At 39.9% G+C, this 27625-nt stretch overlaps 1 protein-coding gene across 1 annotated transcript in view; it reads left to right on the top strand.

The window, feature by feature from the left end:
* Positions 1 to 27625, top strand: part of LOC113008770 (thyrotropin-releasing hormone-degrading ectoenzyme) — a 264030-nt gene that overhangs the window by 177912 nt on the left and 58493 nt on the right. The window contains exon 6 of the mRNA XM_026146492.2: positions 14233 to 14346. Within this exon, the coding sequence (XP_026002277.2) occupies positions 14233 to 14346 (114 nt within the window). The remainder of the gene's footprint in view (positions 1 to 14232; positions 14347 to 27625) is intronic.

Below are 27625 nucleotides of genomic sequence, written 5' to 3'. Positions count from 1 at the left end.
GGCCATGTATCGTGAGATTTTGAGCCAAAACCTCCTTCCATCAGTGAGAACTTTGAAGATGAAACGAGGCTGGGTCTTCCAACATGACAATGATCCAAAACACACCGCCCGGGCAACAAAGGAGTGGCTCCGTAAGAAGCATTTGAAAGTCCTGGAGTGGCCTAGCCAGTCTCCAGACCTCAACCCCATAGAAAATCTGTGGCGGGAGTTGAAAGTCCGTGTTGCTCGGCGACAGCCCCAAAACATCACTGCTCTCGAGAAGATCTGCATGGAGGAATGGGCCAAAATACCAGCTACTGTGTGTGCAAACCTGGTAAAGACCTATAGTAAACGTTTGACCTCTGTTATTGCCAACAAAGGTTATGTTACAAAGTATTGAGTTGTATTTTTGTTATTGACCAAATACTTATTTTCCACCCTGATTTATGAATAAATTCTTTACAAATCCTACCATGTGGATTCATGGATTTTTTTTTCACATTCTGTCTCTCACAGTTGAAGTGTACCTCTGGTGCAAATTACTGACCTCTGTCATCATTTTAAGTGGGGGAACTTCCACAATCGGTGGCTGACTAAATACTTTTTTGCCCCACTGTACATGCATAATGCCAGGCAAACGCTAGTCCATCCATCCATCCATTCGCTTCAACTTATCCTTTTCAGGGTCGCGGGGGGTGCTGGAGCCTATCCCAGCTGTCATAGGGCGAGAGGCAGGGTACACCCTGGACAGGTCGCCAGTCTGTTGCAGGGCCAACACACAGGGACAGACAACCATTCGCACTCACATTCACTCGCACATTCACACCTATGGGCAATTTGGATTAACCAATTAACCTATCCCTACTAACTGCATGTCTTTGGACGGTGGGAGGAAGCCAGAGTACCCGGAAGGAACCCACGCAAACACGGGGAGAACATGCAAACTCCATACAGAAAGACCCCGGCCTGATGGTGGAATTGAACTCAGGACCTTCTGCTGTACGGCAAAAGTGCTAACCACTGTGCTGCAAACGCTAGTATTCTTATGTATACTAGGAAGTTAGGAAACCATAAGACTACAGAAACCAGGACCAGTAATGGAACAGGATGAGCTGAGGGCTAGAGACACAGGATAATCAGGGAGATGGGGAAACTATAGGGAACACTCCTGGAACTAATCAGGGAAAATAAAACTGAATACTAAACAAACAAGACAAAGTTTACCAAAATAAAACAGGAAAAGCTAAAATGACACAATAGGAAACACCTAACATGAAGGCCAAGCAAGGTACAAGTGAACATTAAACCAAAAACAAAATACTAAACTGAGACTACAAAACCAACAACATCCGTAACTGAGGATGAATAACAAGAAATACAAAATGGTGAAAAACCAAACAGGAAGCAAAGGGAACATTATGGATGTTAAACGGAACTGAATGCTCGATCAAGAACCCGAATCATAACAAAATTGAAAAAGACGTAAATCCAATCTTTTAATTTTAATAAGTTAAGGCATATCTGCATTGATTGACTGAAGCTCTCAGTTTTTTGTGTTTTTGGAGCATTTTTCTTGTATTAATTCGAACATCTCTTTGTCTGTCGATGAAGTGTACTAATCAGGTTTGCAAGTGTTAGCTAATAATTCAGCACTTTATCTTGACAAACACTTGATGGCGATTCCTCCACAGCTGAGAAAAGTCTTTTTCAGCAACACCAAGTTTTTGGAACTTAGCGATCCTGAAACTTTATATCAGATGAGCTGTGTAAAAAAACTAAAGCATTGCCTTAGTGTTGCAAATGTTAACTAGAGCACCAAATATGTATTACTCTCTCACTGAATATAGTCCCCAACAAGTGCCCTATAATCTGCTGTTTGAATGAAGTTCTGGGTAAAAAAGACAGAGCCCAGCTGTTTTGGGGAAATTGCTGAGCCTGTAACCCAAATTAATGATTTCAAATGTGCTGTTTCTAAAAGTGTCCTAGAGCTGTTAATGTTAACTGGAGCACCAAATGTGTATTACTGCTCACATAAAAATGGCTCCTGTTTGATTAATATTTAGCTGAAACAACAGTGCCCAGCTGTTTTTTAAGAAAGGACTCAACCTTTATGTTTTAAAATGGACGATATTAAGATGTTTCTAAAAATCTGTGTGCGCATCCAGAACCTTTTCAGGTTAAAGTCTAGGAAAGTCCCGTTGAAAGTTTTCAGAATGGAATAATAAATTGTAGCTTTTCGTGTCAGTTTGTGTATTTTTTTTTATTGTATTCACAGTTGCTCTGAGGTTGAGTTGTGGCTAATTAGAAGTCATACACAGGTAAGTATGTTTCCCTCTTTCAGTCTGTCTTCAGGCTCAGGAACTTTCCTTTGATTGGCTCTGACAGAACACATCAAAAAACACAGACACACTGTTGCAGTGAGTTCAATGTGCAGTTTCTTCTGCAGTAAATTAAAAGTTGTGACAGTTTTCTTTTTTTTCTCATCCAGCAGCATCAATTTGAACTGCATGCACTTGTAGACTCGATAATGGAAGTGTGGCGGGACTGTCAGGGAAACAATGGGAATTACAGAGCTGTGCACATGCTTTGTCTGACAAACTGTCACCTGAACCCGCCCTCTCTCTTTGCTCACTGTCACACAACCATCATCAATAAATTACTGTAAGCTTAAGCTAACAACAGCAGCTCCGACTCTCTGATGGCAGAAGTTCTTGCCAACACATGAAGAGGAGACTTCCAGTACATTGCACTCAGCTGTGTTATTTGAAACTTGTCAGAGATGGGGCCAATTGTGACTCAGCATTATTTTTTTGGCATAAAAACAGGGAAAGAAAATCAATTACATTTCAGTATAAAGCCCTCAGGAGTCAGCTATCTATCTTGGCTGTGCCATCTGCACTGTTCTGGGTTTAGAAAATCTGCAGTGAAGCTTTTGGCTCATCCAGCTGATCTATGTGTTTCAGTTCAGAGCTTCAGAACTTGATATCACGCCTGTCGGTATGGATTGGCAGCACATGGTGCCCTTTGGTGTCAGCCAGTGCAATTTGATTTGTTTTGCTTTCACACATGTTTAGTTAGAGTACAAAAACTACTTGTCATGTTTAGGAAACGATTGTGGTTTGGGTTCACTTCTTTCACTAAGGTGTCCCTTTTGTTCCCACACACTATGCAACAAGTTGGGAATGAATACAATTAAACTTGTGTAATGCAGGGCCCTGAGAATAATAATGGACTGGTTCAACTGGTCTAGAGCTTTGCAGGCAACTTTTAGAACTGGTCTATGTACAATTAGACTTGTGTTGAAATAATCTAGAACGTTTTATAACTCAGCTCAGTCAGTTTAGAACTCTGTGCCATGCTTATTAGACTGGATCTACCTTATCCAAAGTCTATCCAACAAACTTTTGAGCTAAGATATAGTTGGTCCAGAGAAAGCAAAGAACCTTAAACCATGTCCACAATTCTCATAACTTGTCAGGCTGCTAGCTGCTGTGTTTGCTGCAGATTCAACAGCCCAAGAAGTCTGTAGGGATGATGCTGTCTGTCCCGAATCAACTTGAACAGAAAAGCTTGTCTGTTAAGCCAAGTTGGTCCACATACAGAAGATTGCTTATTCCTGTTCCAACTGGCATGAAAAATTACAGCAAAGTCCAGTTGGTCCAAAACTCTATAAGGCAGCTCCAACTGCATCAGTATGCAAGTGGTGTGCAGTTTTATGTAATCCCTCATTCATATGTGGTCCATATTTCAGGTTAAAGTGGCCAGGAGTTTTGCAGTAAGCTCTAAGGCTATGGACCAGTTATCTCAGAATACTTCTGGCAGCTTCTTACAACACGTGCTGTGGTCCAGATGCAACTTATCCAGATGCATCTGAGATCTTTTTTCCATTGCCTGTTGGTCTTTAGCATAGGCTATTATCCAAAATCAAATTTCAAAATTTACCACCATTTGGCCTGTGGCCACTGTTTAATCCCCAAACAAACAGGATTCGCATAAAGATTAATTAAGCAGGAGGTTTGAGAGTTTGTTGTGACTGTTTGTTGTGACAGCGCTAATTTCAAATTCAGCCAGTCAGGGTATAAGACCTTGTGAAATTCTCACTAGGTTCACAGATGTGGAGATGTAAACAATATTTGTGCCAAATGACAACCAAGAGTCATTTGGTGTTGGCTGCCATAGAGCCGTGAGGAGCTCCATCCAAACAGAAAGTGAAAATCAGATTCAGTCCCTCTGCTCAAGTGAGGGATGAATATTTATCAGTGAGGGTCAGGCGGAGGGAGGAGAGGAAGAAGACGATGATCAAAGGCACAGTTCTGCTTTGTTCTAAAGGAGGGGAGAGATGGAAAGAAAGAGAGGAAAAACAAAGGTGAAGGAAGGAAAGAACGAATCTGTTAAAAAAACAAGTGTTTTTATTATGTTTTAGTGCATTGTTGCATGATCACTTTGATGCATGTAAGATTTTTCAAACCATGGCAGCAACCTTAATTTCATTTTTAAAAATAGGTTAGTCCATTATACTGCTAAAGTAACTTGGTTCCCCCAAACAACTACTTTTCATCTGTGAAAATTTCACTCAGCAAGACATGAGCTGTACTTAACATACTAAACATACAGCATTCATCAGAGTGCCACTTTACCTGTATTAAGGATTATTTAGCTGCTGGGAATTCCTGGGTATACCCAGAGAGCAAGGTTTCCAGATGGTGTACGCAAGGTTAGAAGAATAATACAATCTCATGTGGTTGTTGATTGGTGGAAATAGCATTTACTTAACCAATAGCCTAGATGCTTGGCTGCCCAGATAACAGTACAATTGGCATGGAGGAGTTTAAGTGTCTCAGCGTCTTGTTCATCAGTGATAGCAGTTTTGCAGGAGGATGACAGATGGATTGGTGTGAGTTATGGCTAGTTAACCAAAGAAGGAAATCGGGACTATAAGCAGGACAAACATGGTACTCCACCACCAGTGGGGTAGTTCTCTACACCAGTACTACGTGGAGTACTCCGCATATGTGGAAGGAAATGTATGCGAAGGGAAAGATGCACAAGGAGCTCAGTTCTTTGGAATGGAGTCAGAGTAGACTTATTACACCTCAACATTAAATTATTATTATTATTATTAACCTTTATTTAACCAGGAAGATCCCATTGAGATTAAAAACCTCTTTTTCAAGGGAGACCTGGCCAAGATGGAACCAGCTATGGTAGCTCCCGATTGCCTTTTTGATGAGGTGTTTTGGGAGTGGACACACTGGAGAGATTACATCCCTCGGAAGACTTGGGAATGCTTAGCTGTCCCAATAGAAGAGGTGGGGGAAGCCAATGGAGAGAGAGATCTGGGCTTTTCTGCTTAGACATGAATGGAAAAAGATTCAGTTTTCTGTAGTACATAGAGAGATCTATGTACTACAGAAAAAAGTTATTCCCACCTTCATATGAAAGTACCCTTTGTGTCAACTGAGAAAAAGTACCAAACAGCTAACCAGCTAGTTCTACACTTGGTAGTTACTTACCAATAGATTTTTAGGTCTGCAGAGTAAAGTCAAAGCAGAATTGGGCAACTCCACTGATTGCAAAAGTAAGTCAGATTGTGCAGAATTTAATGAGGACATTATAGATCTTTTCCAGAAAAGTCTCAGCAGCTAATTTTAAGTCATATTTGAAACTACAAGTTGCCCGTTACGCAAATTCCAGTTATTTTTAGAGTAAAAATGCCAATAAAGCACATTAAGTTTTAAGGTACAGGTTTATAGCTACCTTGTGATTAACAAGTCACTATAATATGAGGAAAACCTAAGATGTTGAACTTTACAGCTAAGCTCAACTGTAAAATCAAAGGTGGTCCATTTTTGTTTCCTACCTTGATTGTAACGAAGAAACTAGTTACATGTAACTGTTTTATATCACAAACAAATTTGCCTTGCCAGAATCTGCAATGCTTGCTGTAAGCCAGCTCTACAAATGAAGGTACTCATATCACCTGACAAGAATACTTCTCAGTGCTTGGTATTTGTCTGTGTTTTCTTTCTACAATTAGAAATATGCTTTAACGTAGAATGGAATAATGAGTGCTTTTTATTCTTTTTGTCGAGACTGCAGACCAAAGCTTGTTTACTCAGAGGGCAAAAAGCTCAGTGAAAAACATGAGGAAACTTTTAGTTTAGACTAGTTCAAAACATATATTAAAAATTAAGTAATTTAAATCATCAAATTTTCATAACTGAGAGGGTAAGTGGTCTGCTATAATCTATCATATTTCAAAAGGAAACCATGCAACATTGCTCATCAATACCATAGAAACTTCCACACAAGACACCCCAAAAAGCCAGATGATCTGATTAGATTGTGGAACACCTGTCTGCATAGATTTGCATATTAATGAGAGAACAATGATCTCCCAGAAATTGCTTAAACTCCTTTATACTTTAACAAGTTCAAATTGATACCAGATGTGTAGCATTGCCTATGAGCTAATTAGCTTAATTAGCAGGAAACGGATAACTAAAGAACAATATGTACCAGAGCAGATGATGGGATTACATTTTGTTTGGCCTCGCTACATGGATTTGCATATTAATGAGGTAAAATTGTTTTAAAGCTTAGCATCGTGGATGACAAATTACTTCGTTTTTGTGACCGTACTCTTTTCTTGTGGTGGGACATAAGGAGATCTAAGCACTGTTTGTTGTACTTTATTAGCTATCTGTAACAACTAGAAAGGAAACATGAAGTGGCTGTTGATTCCAGTTCTGTGTTATCGATACTGTTTGATCATTTTCTGAACTCTGGGGGTAATATAACCATTTCACAGCCATCTTTGGATAGGGACTGGGCAAGTTCACCTTTCCTGAGCAATCCTTAAAACAAACATTGATTTCCGTGTTTCTGCTTTGCATTCATGCATTTGTCTCTGTCACTTTCTCAGCTTTTACTAAATTTAAAAGCCAGACACCATGTCCCATCTCTCTATGCCTCCTTTTACTGACTCATCATCTTTATTCCTGACGTTGGACTTTTCTTTCCTGCATCTTGAGCCTCAGCAGTCTTTAGTTTCAGCTTTGAATGTTTTCTTTTTTTGGCTTCCCTTGCTGCACTTTATGAACAACCCCACCTACCTACAATTCATGTGTTTAACCATGGAAACAGCATAACCATGGCAACCCGAGTCAACCCCCCTCTCCCTCTCGGCAGAAATGGCTGACCCACCAGAGGCGTTTTTGTGTTTTAATGAGGCTGAAACACCATGAGAGACGACAGAAAAGCTAATGAAGACAAGTGCGTTAAAAAAAAATACAGAAGTTGTCATTTTTAATTAGCAGAGAAGTCGTAACAAGTATGGAGGATTAGTTCTTGTCATTGGGTCTGTCACCATGAAAGGAAAAAAATCTCTGCAGTGTAAAAATTAATTATATTTTCTCTTTGTCAAAAAGCTTGAACAAACTACACCAGGATGAATCAGCATGATGGGAGCTGAAAACTTACTGACCCACTTCCACCGTTATCAACCAGCTGGATAAAAAGTGAAATCCTTTTAAAGCAGGAGAACAGAGAATCAAATGTAAACTGTCATGTTTAATAGAAGAGCAACTCAGCAGCAGTTTGTCTGATAGAGCAAAAATCAAAGGGATTTTACTGCAGACTAGAAACTCGTTCTTTGATCAGAATCTTTATTCTTTTAACAGAAAAATACACAAACTTCCCTAATTTCTGTTGGTGGACAAAACCAGTCTATCGTTTGTTTGTTTTTTTAATTTATCCTTTCACAGCAGAGATTTTTCCTGCATGCACCATCATGAACTACCAACCATCACATGCAGTGTGTTTTGTGGCAATAAATTAAACTAAACTCAACTGTAAAAATGTTTGAGGCTGAGGATAGCTAGCTTTGACTGCCACCCAATCCACAAGGCCTCCCGGGTGCTTTGGTGAGATGTTTCAGTCATGTCCTACTATGAGAAGTCTCTAGGTGCTGACCTAGTGAATGAGTAGAGAGATTAAATCTCTCTGTTGACTTTGGCTCTCACTTGAAAGAGCTGGAGGAGATGGCTGACGAAAGGTAGATATGGGCATGTCCCCTTAAACTGCTGCAACCCTGCGACCTGGACCTGGATAAGCATTAGAGGATGGCTGCATACTGTTTAGTTTTAACTTTAGGATCACAGGTACCAACCTCATTATTTGAAATTCTTGCCATTTTTGTAATATAAGCACCCACTATCATAACAATACATATGGGAAAGCGCAACAGCTCCCCTTTAAACAGCCCATTTCCATTTGATTTGTGAAAACAGGCTTTCATTTCTGATTAAGTCTCTTCATCAGCTAACGATCTGAATTCAGAGTCTAAGAATAGCCTGATGCAAATCTGAGGCAAATGCATTATTTATGATTTCGGGGCTGTATAAATAAAATTCATTTGGCTTGCATCAACTTCTTTACTCCCAAACATCTATCTAAACAGCAGGGAGTAGTGGAAGTGGAAGTAATGATAATGGGATAATAGCACTGCATAAATTTACATGTAGAATTTCTACCACACAATTATCTTTATTGTATTAAATAACAATGACAAAGGAGGACTCAATGACAAGAAATCACTGTTTACAAATGCCAATATAGTGCTTGGCACACAGCCGTAATCCCTGTCACAACCATTTAATGCTGCTGCCTCACAAACTAGCAAACATACAAGCAATCCACATTAATATAGTTAGTGCTAAACCCGATAAGAGAGTCAGATAATGAGGAAATATAAATTAAATGTCACTCTACTCATTCACTTCCTCCAACAACAAATCAAGCTAAATAGAGAGAAGACTGACAATTTAGGGGAAGATTAAAAAAAAATCAGATTTGACTTTATTTAGTCCTTCCCGTGGAAAAACAACACCAAACTGAACAGCAGCGACTAACAATAATAAAGAGGGAATAAATTAAACTTACTCCCTTTAACCAAACCTCTTTGCTTCCTGCACTACAACAGGAAGTTAATTCCTTAACTTAATTAACGATAGTGGGACGACTGGACAAGAATTTGTCCCTTCCTGCAACACAACAGCTGGAGCTTGGAGACAAAAATAGGACTACATGAATAAATCTGTTGGCTCCGCCCCACTGAAACATAACCAAACATCACAGAGTCACAGTCATGAACATGAATGAATTAATAGTCTGGTTACGTTCCAGCATCTGTGTGAGTATCGAGAGGAAGCAGCGACCTCGCACTCCTCCTGATGTGAGTACAACTTCATCTGGCACTGGTTTTCCATCCTATAAACTGCAGCGGTCCCCGCTGTGACTCTAGCTCCGCCTCAGGAAGTTGAACCAGTGTCTGTTGAGCCAGGCATCGGAAGCAGCCAGCTGACCAGCCTGCCAGCTCCCCACAGGGTGGTCGGTTTGAATCCCTGCCCAGACACAGACACAACCTGCCAGAGAGTGAGAGAAAGGAGTTAGTATGCATGTCTGGACACATTCTTCAGCTTCACCATATCTACAGGGTGTGTGTGTGTGTCCATGCAGGTGAAGAGGTGAATTCCCTCCAAACTGTGCAGGCTTACAGAGCTGAGAAGAAGTGTGCTTCAAAAATATAATGTCACAAAGAGTTTCTATTTTGTCCTCATAAAAAATGCAGTAAAAAGGGAAAATCAGTCAAATGCGTATTTGGTCTATCCAACCTCTGGCTTTAATGGCAGCAGTGCTTCTAAGGACACTTTCACATGTTTACACAAAGGGACTGAAAGTATCAGTGAGCCACTTTCTCTGCAAAATGATCTCAGAACAAGACACAGAAACTAGAGTGAAATATGATTTAATAAATACAATATGCAGGAATTCCAATCGGTTACTCTTAAAAATTGTTTTCCTGAAGCGCACCCGCAGCTCATTAAGATTTCAGACATGCTGTGCAATATATTTAGAAGCATGACGGGGAAGAAAAAAGACTAAAACCAAGTAAAATATTTATTTAAAAAAAAAAAAAAAAGCAGGCGCTGACCAAATTACTTTTTACTCACAGCAGATGTACTGACAAGAATTCTTAGACTAAGTAACACGGTAAAAAAAGACTCAAGGGCATTACAAAACCTAACCACATAAATATAAAATGAAGCCAGATCAAAAAAATAGAGTAAAAATGTATATAAAAATAACTAAATTCATATCTGAAATTAGTTCTGCTACAGTTAAACTTAGCTTGTATGTTTTACTAGATCCTGAATGTGGTTAATCAGACGGGATTTTAAATCTCGTCTGATTAACCACCGCTCACCACCCTGCAGGTGGGTAGTTTTACAGCTGCACAACCCACGTGCACCCTGTCCCCACCGTTTTTATACATCATGTGCTTTCCCTGCCATGTGGGACATACTGCTAAATATAAATATCTACAAATGTCAACAACACTTTCAAAATTAATTCTATTTTTCAGTTGTAACCACTCAAAGTAAAGCAGCTGTATTTTAAACCAGCTAAGATTAGGTTGCTGTGGTTAACAATATTACAGGGGGGTTCCTGGTTGGCTTCAGCCTTTATTTGTGGACTTGTGGCCTGTTCTCCCCATCCTTGTGTGGGTTTGCTCCAGGTGTTCCTGTTATCTCCCCCAGCAAGATTTCCTTGTTAGGCTAATTGGATCAGTTAATTCAGCCTTTCCTGAGTCTACCCTGCTCCGTTTAATATGATATAGGAGTAAGGTTTGGCTGTGTTACACCCACATCCTCAACAAGCACATTAAAATAACAACTAGAAAAGCCTTTCCAATTTAGTCTAAAACATGCATTTTGGTCTTGCTGATCTTCTGTCATAAGTTTTCAATTCCGGTATGCCAAACAAAGAAGAAATCTATAAGAAGGGGCTAATTGCTAATCAAACCCGACCAATAACAGCCCCCATCACTACTGACCAGGCTGCTAGTCTAGTGAAGTTAAGGAGGAAATATCAATTCCTATAAATCTGTATGTATTTATAGACGTTTAGGACATTGTACTGGGAGCACAGTCGACACATATAGAACCTCATTTGATTCTAATTACTGAACTGTCACTAACATTAGTGTTGTTTTACATCATTTGAAACTTTGACATGTTTTTAGTACACTTTGAAACTTGAGCCCATGATCTCAAAAGGAAATTATTCTCTGAGATCAGAGAGTATGGGAGGCTAGACCTGTGTGCCCATCGACTTCTTCAACTGAAAGTCTTTACGCAGCTGCAGGAGTCGCCCTCTGCAGGCCATTAGAAAGAACGCAGGTTTAAGCCATTTCTGAGCATGTTTGCTTTTCAGACCCAGAAGCTGCATCTGTTCTGTTGTTAGAATCTATGGAAAGAAGCCATAAAATGGCATTTTAACTGCTCTACGCACTAGTAGACAATACTAAATGAGATAGAAAGCAGCAGAGACTCATGATTAACAATAAAGGCAAGAAAAGAACACAGATGTAAATCATCGACCAGCAAGAGTCACAAAACGCCTGAGTCAGCATTGCAGTGTGCAGATGTTTTTGTCCTTTCAGCCCCAATGATTAACTTGGTTTCAATCCTGCCCTTCATTATATTTAGTAATTTCTGCTTTGACAATTTTACAAGATGTCTTCAAAAAGAGCTGCAGCATCTCCACCACCTGGGAGCGTTTGATTATCTGCCTCATATGCCGCACTCGACTGAAGTAGGTTTCCTCGCCCCCGCTGCCACATAAAGAGGGCCAGCCTCTGTTTTTTGGTGAAGGCGGATGCTCAATGTTCCTCCTTCACTTCTGAAACAAATAAAAAACCCTGGTCATTAATTTCTGATGCACTGAGCTCTCGCTCTGCAGGGTGACAGCATCTGTTGAAAGCTCCAGTAACTAATTGCATGAAAGGCAGTTCTGTTGTTGTTGGTCGGGGGATTAGCTTTTGTGCCCTTTTTGATTTATATGGAAAGACTTATAACACCACACTGCATAATTAAGTCTGACTTTTTTCAGCTGCTTGCAGATTTACCCAAAAACACTGAACACACACACACACACACACACACACACACACACACACACACACACACACACACACACACACACACACACACACACACACACACACACATATGCACAGTCTAGGTACTTCTCTGCTTGACCACACAAACTTTGATCAGTTGAAGGACAATTTACTGCAGACATGCTGCCAAACGTACAGTCTCACACTCACTGTGCTGATGTATCAAAACTGCAGTGTGTGCTGTTTCTACAGATGGAACTTTAATCAGGGTTTAAAGGAAATTTGAGGTAAACTTTTTTTCTTTGTGCGTCTGAAGATTTAAAGGGAACGCTCAGACTCAGAAACAAAGCTGGTAGAGACGCCTGTTTGTTCCCCACCGTTTTCATTCAAACTGCGTCGCCAGGAAACCGCTTGGATCCAATAAATTACTCCTGTGGCTGCGCGTTTCGCTATCAGCAAAGTTCACTCTATTTTCTTACGTGCTCTGCCTTTATTAGACTTCACTGCTGGTTTACTCTGACGAGGCTCTGAGGCAGCTTGAGAAAAGGCTAACAGTCCAATCAGGTGGTAGCATGCCAGCTGAATGAGAGCCAAAGCCTCCCCTTCCTTTGTCACACTTTGGAGCAACGTTGTTGGTTGCCCTATGGTGTTGTTGATGAGTGAACCTGCCTCATCACATCAGCTCAGAGCAGGCGAGGAAGCCAAGTCAGTCCTTCAGGAGGGGCAGGACTTGGAAGGCCGTACTCTCCCTGCTCAGAATTTGTCTGGATTTAATTGGATTTTCTTTCCTATGCACAACAAAAACAGTTTTGTATGTTCTAAAGATGGAATATGAAATTTTATTCATTCTACAGGAGTGGTTGAAGAGCTGGTAATAAACTAATCTTGGACATATTGGACTAAAACCACTATGAAAATTCTGTGACTGTGGCATCAGCATTAGGTTTTTGATTTTTACATAAATATCTTAACAAATATTGGATAAGTTGAAGATTAATTGGCTGTATCTAAATGTGTGATACATATCTCTTAGTAACTTTCTGAAACACACAAATTCACACCTACTTCACGGTGTGACTGTGGAACTCAGAGTGGATTATTTGTGGCAATTTTCATGCACACAACTCAATGAAACACAATCTGTTTTTGCATAATTTCAGCAATTTTGAACTTCACTCTAAAAGTAAAACAACCAGCTTTAAGAGATAAAATGATGGACATTAGTAATAAATTGCTTCATACCACATAAGTAGCAATTTCATGCAAACATGACTAAACTTTCATATTCGAGTAGAGGACATGTGTACATCAAGCTGCAGCATCTGGAACTGAAAAATGAAGCTCATGCAAATGCCATCCATCCATCCATTCGCTTCCGCTTATCCTTTTCAGGGTCGCGGGGGGCGCTGGAGCCTATCCCAGCTGTCATAGGGCGAAAGGCGGGGTACACCCTGGACAGGTCGCCAGTCTGTCGCAGGGCCAACACACAGGGACAGACAGCCATTCACACTCACATTCACTCGCACATTCACACCTAGTGGCAATTTGGATTATCCAATTAACCTATCCCCACAAGCTGCATGTCTTTGGACGGTGGGAGGAAGCCGGAGTACCCGGAGAGAACCCACGCAAACTCCACACAGAAAGACCCCGGCCTGATGGTGGAATTGAACTCAGGACCTTCTTGCTGTGCGGCAACAGTGCTAACCACCGTGCCACCGTGCTGCCCAAATTGTAAAAAAAAAAATTGTAATTCTCAATTGGGCAGTCGAGGCTGGCTGCGAAAATAAACATGCTTACATCCAGGTACAAAAAACAGCATTGGTCTATTTAACTGCTTTATCCCTTAATCAAAACTCTACAGAGGGTGAATTTTTATTTAACTCACCCTTTTAAATGATATTGACATAAGTATAACTACATCTATTTTAATACGTGGCTCTTTATTTTTAGAGGCTCAAATGCCACTGGACAGTTGATTGAAAGCCGTTTCATGGCCAGGCGAGGCCTATTCTCTCCATAGATTGTGACAAATTAAGCAAAGAAGATCTGTTTCTGTTTCAAAGTAGCGAATTGAGGGAGGCTCTAATAAACCTAGAGGGTAACTCTCACATTGCTAAGCTTAAGCTTTAAACACAGTGCTCTGAAAGCTAACGAGTGATGCTTCATCCATTAGTTGTACACAGTTTATGGTTTGAATATAAGAATGGGTTTCATAAAACAGTTTCATAAGAAATAACTCTTTAAGACATGAAAGCATATGAAATGATTTTGTCTCTGTCTTTCAGTGGTTCGGTGATCTGGTGACTCCAGTGTGGTGGGAGGATGTTTGGCTAAAAGAAGGTTTTGCTCATTTCTTCGAGTACGTCGGCACTGACTTTCTCTTCCCAAAGTGGAACATGGTGAGTGTAAACTTGACTTTTACTTCATTTATGAACAGGTATTAATGTGCCAGCCACACTATACCTTTGTTAGAAAGTTACAAAAAACATTTGTATTTTTCATTAATTTCATCATGACTACTGAAGTCAGAGAAAACTGCCGTTTAATTTGCAGTAATTTGCCAGTATGGCTCTCGTCTGGTACCTCCTGGCCTTTCCACAGATGGGTGAGCAACATCAAAGACAATCGCAGGGTACGGGACAGATCACGCATAGATCACAAGCATGACATGCCATGGCTAGCAGAGGAAGCAGCCAGTGTAGGCAGGTGAAAACAAGATCATTAACCTGTCCTCAGTAAGATTTGCCTGTTGGGTGGGTGCTGGATCAGGATCACAACCACAGGTAAAGCTTAAAAGCACAATGATGCTGCTGGTGGTCAGTGGGATAAACTGAAATTAAAGGTTGGCCATTTTTTAGGTTATTTAATAGAAATATGGATTTTGCACTCATAAATATACATAATTTTATGTAATTATAGAATCTAACAAAAATGTCTTTGAATTAATCCTTAATTAATAACAAACATAGGAATGTGTGCTTGTTTCTGGAGGCTGCCTTGTTGCCCTGCCATCTTGAGGGCGAATGTTGCTGTTAACTGTGTTTTATGTATGGTGCTATAGAGCACATATGTACTATGTCAAACGTGGAGCAGAAGAGAACTTGTAGGTGTTCAAGTGCTATCGGGGCAAATTTTAATTCAGCACCCTGCAACAAAGTGTCTTGATGCATGCACAATCATCCAGGTAAGGAAAACCAAGAAAGCTGATTTTGTTCATCAGCACATAATGTTTTCAGTGGGAGAAACATGTCGACACTCATCCAAGTGACGTCTTCAGTCTCTTGGACCGTTCAGCAAAGAAATAAAAACTTAGAGGGAACAGACATCAAATAAAACCACAGACATGGATAATTCAATAAACAGATAAGTTACATACATGAAAAAAGATACTTAATTGAATCAAATAAAATTAACAAAAAAGAATAGTAAAAATAAAACAAGCCTTGAAGGCATTGTTAATACAGTAGTGCTGGGGTGGGAGGATCAGTCCAGCGTGGATGAGGAATATTTGAATTTGAGCGTAGCAGCTTTCTCATGTTGCATAACATCATTTGTTTTTGTTTTTACAGTTTGAAATCACTGATAAATAATTTGGTTACATTCACATATTATACGTATCCAAGTCCAACAATCAGTAGCGGGTTTTGATACGGGCGACACGGGCGGTTGCCTGGGGCAGCATCGTGGTGGGGGGCGGCATCACAGGCATCGGCAAAAAAAAAAAAAAAAAAAAAAATTGCTCGTACTCATGCTGCCCCGACATCAGCCAGCACATATTGGGAATGTCATAGGCACCGGTAGGTTTTCTATTGCCCATTTGCTGGGAGTAAGGGCGAGGTGCGCCTGCTGCTTGCGACACAGGGAGGAGAGGGCGGGGCGGCGGGGGACTTATAATTTGCACTGATGTTTTTCCGGAATTCTATACGCGAAAAATGAGCGCGAGAGCCCTCGGTGCGCCTGCTCGCTGCTGAAGTCAAAGTAAACTTTATTGTCATCTTGGCTGCATGCAGTACACTATAGAGAGAGACTAGAGGACGAGACTCCAGTTTCAGCAGTGCAAGTAAACAAACAATATATATATAAGAAGAGTAAGAAAATAAATATACACTTTAGGACTCGGGGTAAAGGGATCAATAACAATTTAAAATTTATATTTTATATTTTGATGATTTAATGTCTCACGCACAACCTGTGGAAAGTGGAAGGAGACCTGCTGCCTCCAAATAGAGCACATTTCATTCATGATGTTTTCATCCATAATGATGTAAATCCAAGCCCATCATGTATTCATGATCTGAATCCTGGGTTGTGTGAAATCCCAGAAATACACCTTAGACAAAGTGAATCTGTGAACTAAGGTGTAGGTCTGTTAGGTTATGTTGTGGTGATCCTCGGGTTGGGGGACTTGTGTTCATACTGGAGTTCAAAATTAAAAAAAATTAAAATAAAAAAAGTTCAAAGCCATCAGGTGCTCAGTTTAGAAAAAATAGAAAAGAAGAGGATGAGAAACGAGCAAAAGATGCAGGTAAGCAGATGTGTCGTTGGATAATGGCAGGTCATCCTGAAACAATCAGAATCAGAATACTTTATTAATCCCTAAGGAAATAATGTGGATTACAGTTGCTCCAAGAAGAAATGGTATAAATACTAACAGTAACAGACTAAACTCCAAACAATACATTATGTTACAGAGTTCAATATTAATTAGTCATTGCCAGTAGTTGATTTGTCCTGTTCTCATTGTATGACGAATTATGATGGCTGTTTGGTAGCCGTTTGCATACAATGCATACTCTCTCTCTCTTCATGTGTGTGAGTGTTTCTCTAGTGAATTTCGACAACAGTTTCATGTCTCATGTTAATGTACAATCCTTAATATGTTTTGTGTGTGTGTGTGTGTGTGTGTGTGTGTGTGTGGGGGGGGGGGGGGGGGGGGGGTCAGGGGGAGTGTTCGCCCGGGGCGCCAAACAGGACCGCCACTGCCAACAATATTAGATCTGTTTCAAACACCGTTTCACAAACAGCAGCAGCGGAAAACCTACAACAGAACAATTCAGCATATCCTCAACAAGTCACTTCAGTACCGCTGTTTACGAAAGTTACAAGCAACATGTTGAAAACCGCCGAAACATTTCACAAATTGTTCCCAGTTTTCCAAAATTGCAACAGAAATACAGTTCAGAATAAGAAGGGTTTTAAAAAATAGATTTTCCGGTTCAAATCGATTTTAGTTTGAATAACACAATATTGATTCATTAAATCTACATCTAAATTCATTTAAATATAAATGTATTTTGCCAGAAATGCCAGAATCTCAGGTTAAAGCTCACAAAAGTATTTCAACAACCACCAAAGAGTTAAAATACCAAACGATTAAAAAGCAGGTAAACGGATTCTGCGCAAAGATGTACACACAAAGTGCGACCCGACGGCACGTACATGGACACGCTGTTAGTGCTGAAAGCCGATATCTCACAGATTCTGAAGCTGCAGGTTTTGTCATTCTCCAATCAAAATTTCCTGAACCATCAGCAAAAGAAGATCAAAACTATGCTTCACATTTCATAAACATTGTCATGAATTCCCTCTTACTTTGGCTGTTTTGCTTCCACTACGATAAAATCACACTCCTTGCACAGCTCTTTCTCTCTCTCAGTGCACTCAGAGACCAGTTTACCGTCAGAAATCTCTGTTTTCTACATTATTTGCTTGCTTATTACGCACCAGCTTACTGTTGTGTATAGCACAGTCGGTCGCTGTTTTTTTTTTTCTTTTTCAAAAATGACCTCCAACAAGAAAGCCTAACTTCTGCAGTTCAATACGGAAAAAATCTAAACTTTTACAAATTCTGCCAAATTGCAAAACGCTTTGCTGTTTGTCTAATAAAACCTCTGTAACATTACTCTGCTTCACTTCAGCAGCATCAGGTAATGTTCGTCAACCATGTTTATTCATGGTTTTCTTCCATTTTTGATCTACCGCAGAATATTTTTAAGGCAGTGATCTGCTATAAAAAGCCAGGCCAGGAAAATCTCCTTCATGATTTTCTGTGTTTTATCCTCAGTGACTTTAACACAAAGGCATCTGCTGCGATGCTTACACCTCTAAAGTCTCACAAGTGTCAGCGTTGTTTTTTATACATAGATATAAAAATATGGATATGTACTGATTAATGATCACAGTTCTAATATTTCTGACTGTCTGAGTCAAAATTGAATTGAACCGAATCTATTGGAGACCTCGTGAATCGGAATTGAATCAGTGACGATGCCCTAGTTAACAGTTTATGTAGCATGATAAAGTGAGACTCTACCTTTTGTTGACCTGACAAAGATCAAATTTTGGATTTCAGGGCTGAGGAACGAACTCCTGATGTTATCTCAAGGAAATATTCTCATGATATGGCTTGTTTCACAGTAAACTGTGCAAACAGTCACTCAATAAGACTGATTATATTATATCACTTTCTTCAGCCTAAGATCTTTGATTTTGAACTGCACCATTACAGAGCTGTCTAACATGTTTTCACCTCGTAGCATCACGTGGTACCCTTTGTTACACTGAGTATCTTTTGTCACTGCTGTCTGATGTACCAGCTTTGGCACTACATTTGTGTTTTTCACCTACATTTACCTGCTGGTTGGGTTTAGGAACTAAAAGTATTAAATTGTAAAGTGTAAATGCAGAACCCCACCGCAGAAACCCTGCTGGTTAGAAAACGACAAGTTGGAAGTGACAACAGAGTCTCACTAATAGGATAACCCAGTGCATCACAGCCAACCAGTAAATAAAACAACACAGAAACACCAACAGCTTTGACTAAGCCCAATTTTTGTTATGCTCTGAAAATGGGAACAGGCTGACCTGTCTGAAATATTTTGTTTGTTGTTTTTGTGAAACTAAAACCAGATTTTAATTTTCCATTTTCAGACTCGTGTTAAACTTTGGGAACAGCATGTGAATCATAATAATCCACACTCAGAAGTTCACTTTCAGACTTTCTTAAGAGCTTAACCACCAGGTGTGTCTTCACAAAATGTCACTCTGGAGTGAAAATGAAGTCGCTAAAGACTTGGTGGTAGCAGCGCAGGTTCACTCACTTTTTGACAAACAGGAAATAAAGCTCTCTGCTGAGCATGTAGAAGTGCTTTCAGGTATTCTGAGGCTCTGTCTGCTCACTCATGAAATTTAATTTTTCTCCCCTCTTGTGGTTTTATGAGTCAGGATTTCAGCTCAAGGCCTCAGCCGGTCAGATATGAATTAGATTTTTTTCAGAGTATAGCACAAAAAACAATCTCCAGACACCAAATAGAACATAGGTAGAAGGCAGAAAATTTGATCTAAAGACAGAAAACACATCTCTCAGGGAGGCAAACAGGCTGGATATGAAATCAGACTTCAGACCTGGTTTATCTTTCCGTTCAGAGGCTGATCAGCCAGTGGACTCATTTTAACTGGTGCTGGTTGTTCTTTGGCAGAAAATAATTCTCAGTGGAAAGTGTTGACACAGAGGTCTGAGGATTATCCAGAGTAACTGGGACAGTTTTTGTGGACACTTTTAGCATCCCAAACAAAATACTGATCTAGTCTATTGTACTGGAGCGGTGACACAATAGCACTCAAACTGTGTTAGATAACAATACAGGATACATCTTCTCTCTAATAATTTGGTTGAAGTTACTATTTTTGAAACATTTCATAAAATTAACTGTCATAACTACTGGATTTAAATAGAGATTTTTCAGGTTATGGCCCATTTGCTTTGTACACAGAGTTCAGTGACAGCTGCAGCACATTAATGATGAATGCAGTATCCCAGTAGAATCAATAATACAAAGGATGAAAGGCAACAACATGCCTGTAAAACAAAAACTTAAGTGGGTCAATCTGGTGCAAAATCCAAGAACAGTCAGTGTGGAAGTGCAGTTCTTCAAAAGGCCACTTGGAGATGGCCCCCAAAAATGAGTAAATCCTGTAAGCACCCATTTAAAAACTGACCCCAAGATTTGCAGAGAAAATAAAGAGTCTGCTACAAAAACAAGTTAAAATAAAATTATACGGTAATAAAACAAGACTGTGTTTGCATCTAACATATAGTGGAAGAGATGAAGACAGCAACTTAGTAAAGAAATATTTGATTTTAAAGTACATTAAAACTGTACTGCAGTACTACTCAAGAAAGTATTCAATATTACTTGTTACTTTTTTTAAGTAATGCAATATGTAACCTAAATGTAATTTCTTAAACTACTTGTTACATTACTTTGCATTACGTTATAACATGCCGTGAAATACACTGTCAGATAATTACCAGTAAACAGTATGAACCTAAGGCGACAGTTCCACATGTTGACTCAAATCCCTTTGCTAATGTGGACACACACACATTAACACATTTTAGTGTTTGGTTCTTGCAGATAACTGAAGGGCTTTTGTAACGCAATGTAACTTTTAATTAACTTTAATGTAATTATTCAATTTAGTAGAGTAATGTATTACACTACTGTGTTACTGAAAAATATAATGTGATTACTAAATGTGTTACTTTGGAATGCACTACACCCAAAAACACAGCTGGAGGAAGGCTTGATGAGTTCTCTCATGTATGGAGGTTATTTTGTGCTTTGGTTTTCTTGGGCCAAAAAAATGTTTGAACATCATTGCACTCAGTAATGTTCCACCACTGCTGTCCATTTTCCATCCGGTGGTGTTGGCTAGTTTTAGGTCAACAGCACTCTAGTCAAGTGGCACTGGTGCGAGGCCTGTGCCAGCACACATCCCCATCCAAATCATAAACCCATTGTGTGGGATTTTTGAAGTTTCTAGTTTGAAGTTACCAAAACACAACACCCATTTCTTCATCTTCTAAACTGTTCTCATTTCCTGTCTGTGCCTCTAGAAAGTGCAACTGCACAGTTGGACACATTTCACAGAATGAGAGATGTGGTTGGATGGTAACAAACTGGAAACTGGAAATTCAATATTTCCACAACCATCAGTGCTTCCCACTGAGCTCCCAGTTTGACTTCAGGAGAATCTTTGAAGCAAATAATTGTATCAGCAGATCAGCTGTTAGCTGTTCTATTTTTAACAGCCTACCTTGTTTCTCTTCTCTCGGTAAAATCTTTACATAACTTGGAATACAATTGGATATACAGCATGGGTATAAGCACAGAGTTAAAAGCGGCTGTTGAGGAGGAGGCAGTCCTGACTGGGAGGCTATCTCCTGAACTCTTCCACCTCCCTCCACTCACATCAATCGATACGTCCTTCCTTCTTTCTCTAAAACTGTTTCCTTGAAATTTGCCAGATATTCAGCTGTGAGTCTCCTCAGGAGGTAAAATCCTTTTTTCTTTTATTCTGCTCAGGTTCGCAAACAAATTGACTCAGAGGATGATTCAACTCAAAACAATATAAAATTAGAAATGAAACCTTCCTCAAATTTGCTCAAAGCCTCGCAGGGTACCCCTCCTCACCACCACCCCCACCTTCCTCCCCGAAGGACAAACTCAAGAAAGTTCTCCAAGAAGCGTTGAACGTCGCAGAACTTTAAATTACAGCACATGCACGCTTCCTGCTTTGTTTCTGCCCAAGTATGTTGTGATTTTCTTCCAACAGAGAATGTGCTACACTAAAACACCTTATCTTCTGCACGCACACACAGTCTGTTTCTGAGCGACATGGCATTTTTAAATCCCTGTTACTGCCGTTCTGCACGGCTGGACGCTTTAATAGAAACAAAGTGTTTCTCCAATAACAAGCACAACAATGATAAAGTGAACTGGTGCTGATAAAATAATTTATTTCTAATACAGGTTTTTATTTAAAAAAGGCCATTTCCATCAGCTGTGAGTCACAGTGCTGCAGGGCCAGGAGCAAAAACACAGAGAAGGCAAACAAATATAAATATAATGAGGGCAGGAATAGACTGTTTCTGTGTTAGTCAATCAGTCACGTACCCAATCAACTGGCACTATGACCACAATATGAAGGAGAGGTTATATATTCAATCTGGCCTGGGCTTGCATAGGAAAATGAACACTAAGTGGTCAAAAATCGTGACACCTGGGTGTCAAGGATTGGCTGTGTGGCAGCCAGGGAGTGGACCCAAATGAAGAAGTTAGGAGACAGGAAGTGGATTTAAAAACCGCCTTAATACTGATAAGCCGCAAGGATACGACAAAACAGGTAATTAAAATGACAACACAGGAAAACAGAAATATACAGCTACAGTATGAGGGGCAATGTGGCAAAAATCAGATCAGGTTAATAACGATGATAGAAAGACAATAGCACACCCGGCACACTGAACAGTGTTCAGCTGTTTTGTTAAACAAAGCTAGATAGAGCTGACTGTGGTGTCAGTCAGTGGGTGCTTTCATTGTGTAACTCATTTGGAAATAATAAAAAATAAATAATTAAAAGCAGTCCACTCACCTAAACATGGTCAACGAAGCTAAACGGAAACCTTCAAAATGTGGATTTTATGAAACAGTGGGTGACACTGATGGTGACTACAGAGTTTATAATAATAATAATAATAATAATAATAATAATAATAAAGTAAACAGGACAAAAAAAATCTCAGATGCAAAATGCCTTAATGGGAAGTTATCCCGCCGGTCCCTGCTCAGATCTCAGAACCGTATCAGTCCAACCGGCAGGAGACAGAGAAATATCTGAATGGCTTATGGTGCGGGAACAACTCGAGGATCCGGGACACATTGGTACGGAGAAATACAATAGGAAGTTGAAATGTTTGAGAAAGACAGAAAAAGTGTTGTAAATGAAGCAAAAAAAGAACCTTTGGCGGAGCTTTGTGTGCCAGCTTGTAACCCTGGTGTGTTTGATTCCAGTCCAGCGTGATCAAAGCTTCTCTCCTAATCACAAGTGCTTAAAAGTTAATGTGCCCTCCCCAGGGATCTGCCAACTAATTATTTTTAAAGCAGAATTAAACTTGGTTTATACAAGTGTAACGATGGCCTGTTTCTCCAGTACTTTAATGAAAAGCCAAATGAACGAAATCAGACATTTTCTAATAACTCTGGCGCCAAAATACCAATACAGCCCGTTAATCTCAGCTAAACACAGCAGTAATGAAGGCACAGCAGGAAAAATTAATCATAATTTTATCCCAGCGTGAACTAGAACAGTTCTTATCTGAAAAATGTAATGGCGCTTTCTAAATATTTTACTTGTTCTACTTTTTTAATGAAAAGTCCTAATTTGCTGATAAACATAAGACATTGTCTTCTCCTCAAGTCAAGACATTTGAGAGAACTCAAATGAAATGTGCCTTTTTCAACTCTATTAAACAAAAAGGGAAAGCTGCTTTGAAAAAAATAATAATGTTCATTTCTAACTTCTACACAAAGTCCATTCTCCTTTATGGGTAGGGATGGGTATCATTTAGGTTTTATCCGATACTGGTGCCGAACCGGTACTTTTGAAACGATGCCGGTGCTTAAACCGGTGCTTAAACCGGTGCTTAAAGAATGGAGAACACAAAATTGGTCCAAAAACCTCTCATGTTCAGCTGTTTCTTTGTAAAAAGATAACAATGTTAGCTTTTCCGCAGCTATAGGGGATTTATCGTATCACTCTTGGCTGGAAGCAGTGCTTAAACAATGGAAAAAACACAAACTTTGTCCAAAAACCTCTCATGTTTAGCTGTTTCCCACTTTTTCTTTGGTCATTTTAGCCTTTTTGGCCAGGGTGAAGGGAGTATCTGCCATCAAACAAGAAGACAGCCGCATGTAGCTATGATGATGTTTGCTAGTTCACCTTACATGCATTAATGTAATAACGTGGTTAGCCTACTCAACGTAAATTACACACGAACAACATTAAGCTACTCACCCAGAGAAGAACGGCTGCTGCTGCCATCATCATCCGTCATCATTTCTGCTACACTGGCAGGGCTAGGGGCCAGGACTCTCGTCTTCGGGTTTTTGGGGGATGTTGCTAACTCCGGGTCCGATAACAGGCACCACACCCGCAGTAGATGTGCTCGGTGTGAGCTCTTGCAGCAAGCTATCAAATACGGTGCATTTCTCGGCTTTTAAAAAAAACGCTATGCATCGCCAGGTGTTTCATCGGATTTGAGGTGTTACCTCCTTTGACAGTATCAGCTTAAAGCACTTGTTGCAGGCTGCTGAGTTTGCATATTTTGCTGTGAAGTACAGCCAGACTTTTGACCGCTTCGCCTTGGGCATTTTTAATCTGTAGCTCTGCTCTAAAAGAACGTACGTACCTGGACCCGCCTACTATCCTCGGAAACGTAAAATGATTGGCTAGAATCTAAAGTGTATTACATCTCAGGGAAAAAAAGCACCGAAATGTGTAACACCCAGGAAAAGATTTTATGTGATCCTTCTGAGACTTTGTCTTTACAAGGGGACACTACATTTAGGCTTTTCTGCACTTTAGACGGGAGGTAAACAATAGTCACTTTATTGTGTCGTATGATGACATATGTTTTTATACTTTCTGTTTTTATGTGATATTTATTTTTATCCCAAATATCTGCATGAGGTTGGGCCTCAGGAGATTAAAAACAGGTGATGGGTCACTGGTGACATGGTAGATGATGAGAGGTTAAGCAGTTAAAATGATCTCTTACAGCACTGGTACTCATAGCATAAACACATTTCTTTGCCTTTTTTTATCGCTGACAGCAGAACATCTGTTTATCTGCTCTGCATACAGAGAGCAGGTCAGAGGTGAACGTTGACTTCATGTTGAAGAGAACAGAGAAATATCAATATTCAGCCTCTTCGCTCATCTTTCATGGACATATTTAAAGGAGGAGAAAAGACTGTGTTTGCATTCACTTTAATAGCACATGTTTGCTTACAGCACTGAACCAGCTGGGAAATCAACAAGGTACTAAATGATTAAAGCTCGGGGCAGGTTGTTTATCACATTAAGCATATTTGTAGTTATTTCTCAATATGATGTTTATGAGGATGTCCAAAGACATGCAGATAGTAGAGTTGGGTTAACCAGTGATTCTAAATTGACTGTAGGTGTGAATGTTAGTGTGAATAGTGGTTTGTCTCTCTGTGTTAGACCTGCAACAGACCGGTGCCCAGGTTGTACCCTACCTCTCGCGCTATGGTAACTGGGATATGCTCCAGCACCACCACGATTTGAATTGAATTATCTGGATGGATGGAGTTTAGGACTCTACTGACTTGCACACATCTCTTGCATAACATCTCACCAAAGTAATACACAAAGCTTCAGCACTCTATGCTCGAGGCAGGATGGACAGATGAGCAGTCTTATAACTGAAGCAGTGCTGGTTCTCAGCCATGAATGAATCTGATGTGAGACAGCATTAGACTTTCTGAAAAGGGAAACTTCGAACTGAATAATTGTTTGTTTAAATTCCACCTTCCGCCTACACAGTCCCCAGAAGAAAAAGTCACTATGATCTCAATATCTCTCACTCCAAACATGTTTAATATCTCAGTTCTGCTTTTGTTGTCACTGTTTTGATGGAAATGAATGTGGTTGGCAGCTTCTTGGCACAAATCTTGTGTGACTGAATTATCATGTTGGCTGACATTTTTCTCATGTATGTGCTTCTTTATGTCCTGTGGCCATAATTAGATTGGATGTGACATTCAGAGAATTTTCCTTTGGGCTATTTTACTGAATATGAGAAACATGAAATATTCCAAACAACATCCAGCATGTTTCTAGTGAAATGGTACTCAGACGAGGTAAATTATTGTTTTGAATGTTATCAAGCACAGTTTATAAGTTCATGACATCTGCATGATATGTACATTAATTGTCCATTAACCGCTGGAAGCCCTCAGGGACGTGTCTTCTGTAGCCTAAGATAAGAGATAAGATAAGATAAGATAAGATAACTCTTTATTGTCATTGCACAGTCATACATAGTACAGTAGTACAATGAAATTGGAAAAACTGTCCTACGTCGGCACTACATATAACACAACACGACACGATATGACACATCACAACGTAACAAACAACACAACACAGTATATTAACTTAGTATAAAAAAGAAGAATAAGTGTATGTGTATTGCACACTGTTATTATTGCACATTAATTATTATTGCACCTTGTTATAAATATAAATATTATTGTTATCGTTTTAAACATTGTTACCTCCCCCTAAAAAGTCCAGGGAGGTATCCAGTCAGGTCAGCTATTTACATTGATCAGGGCTATTGCCCTGTTGTAAAAGCTGTCCTTGAGTCTATTTGTTCGGGACCTCAGCAGCCTGAACCTCCTGCCAGACGGCAGCAGCTTAAACACCCGGTGTCCTGGGTGTGTGCAGTCCCGTAGGATGCTGCGTGCCCTCTTGAGACAGCGAGTGCTGTACAGGTCCTTCAGGGAGGGAAGAGGATGTCCAATGATTTTTTGGGCCATGTTGATGACCCTCTGGAGAGCCTCACTCCCCTAATGATTTTTTCCACTGTGTGTTGTTTGATGTCTGTCTTTGATTGAGGGAACCTGTCGGCAGATGGTGGAATTGTACACACACTCTCTCACACATCCATGTCATTAGTAATCATTTTCTCATCCTCATCTTTTTAACTGCCAGATGAAGGTGTGTTGAAGAGGGGTCCTATTTCACTGCAGGGCAACCTGCACATGGCAAATAAAGCCTTGATTGATTGACTGATTGATTGATTGATTGATTGATTGATTGATTGATTGATTGATTGATTGATTGATTGATTGATTGATTGATTGATTGATTGATTGATTGACTGATTGGCTTCATTGGTTACCACATGAGGCAGATGTACCAGGCTTTGTTTGAAGCACATGACATATGAACATATTGTATTAAAACCAAAGAATATACTTGAACATAGATGGCCGATCTTGTGTGCATCATCAGTATCAGTAAAAAACTAACATCCAAGGTTCTTCATTATAATGTTTTTTGAGCAGACCTCACAGTCAATCAAAACCAAAATGGTTTTGTGGCCTTGGGGTGATGAAATCAGAATGAAAGTGCCACACAGAGTGCTGTCTACTACCAAAACGTGACATGCTAAAATGACACCAAAATGAAGAGGAGGCTAGAGCGAGGAGGGAGGAAGAAAAACAGGTGGTGAGGAGGAGTGACAGCCTGGAAGTGAAGGAAGACGGAGTGATGAGACGAGCAGACGTTTCAAAAGTTCAGCAGCTGCTCCTGAACGCCGTCCTATCCCTCCGTCTGTGCGTGCATGTTTGTGTTTACCCTGACTGTTGGCCTATTAGCCGTCCCTCCACATGTGGGTCCATCTGGTTCATAATGAACATATGGACCAGATGGACCCCCTATTTCACTCTCTCCAGGTGATTTAAAGTGTCTGTTAATTAGAGCTGATGTCTCATTTAGTCTTATTTTCCCCCTTTCTCATAGCCACAGTTAGTTTCATCTAAATGTGCCATTTAACTAATTGACTAATTGTATAATTCATGGTGGAGTCCCTGAACTGTCTGTTTACCTCTGTGTGTGCCTTTTTGCTGACTCTTAGATGAGAGCAATAGTCTGTCTTTTACCAGGAGTTTGCTAAATACTTCGAGGAGGAATCCTGTTTTAAACAAAGCAGGAAAAAAATTAAAATTAGTCAGATCTGCAACTCTTCTGGCTACCCATCAACAATCATTAAAAAAAAAAAACAGCTGTTTGTCTGAAGGC

The sequence above is a fragment of the Astatotilapia calliptera genome, chromosome 17, assembly GCF_964374335.1.
Source record: "Astatotilapia calliptera chromosome 17, fAstCal68.1, whole genome shotgun sequence".
Classification (NCBI taxonomy): Eukaryota; Metazoa; Chordata; class Actinopteri; order Cichliformes; family Cichlidae; genus Astatotilapia; species Astatotilapia calliptera.
Note: the sequence above shows the minus strand (reverse complement) of the source record. Positions and strands in the feature narration are given on the sequence as shown.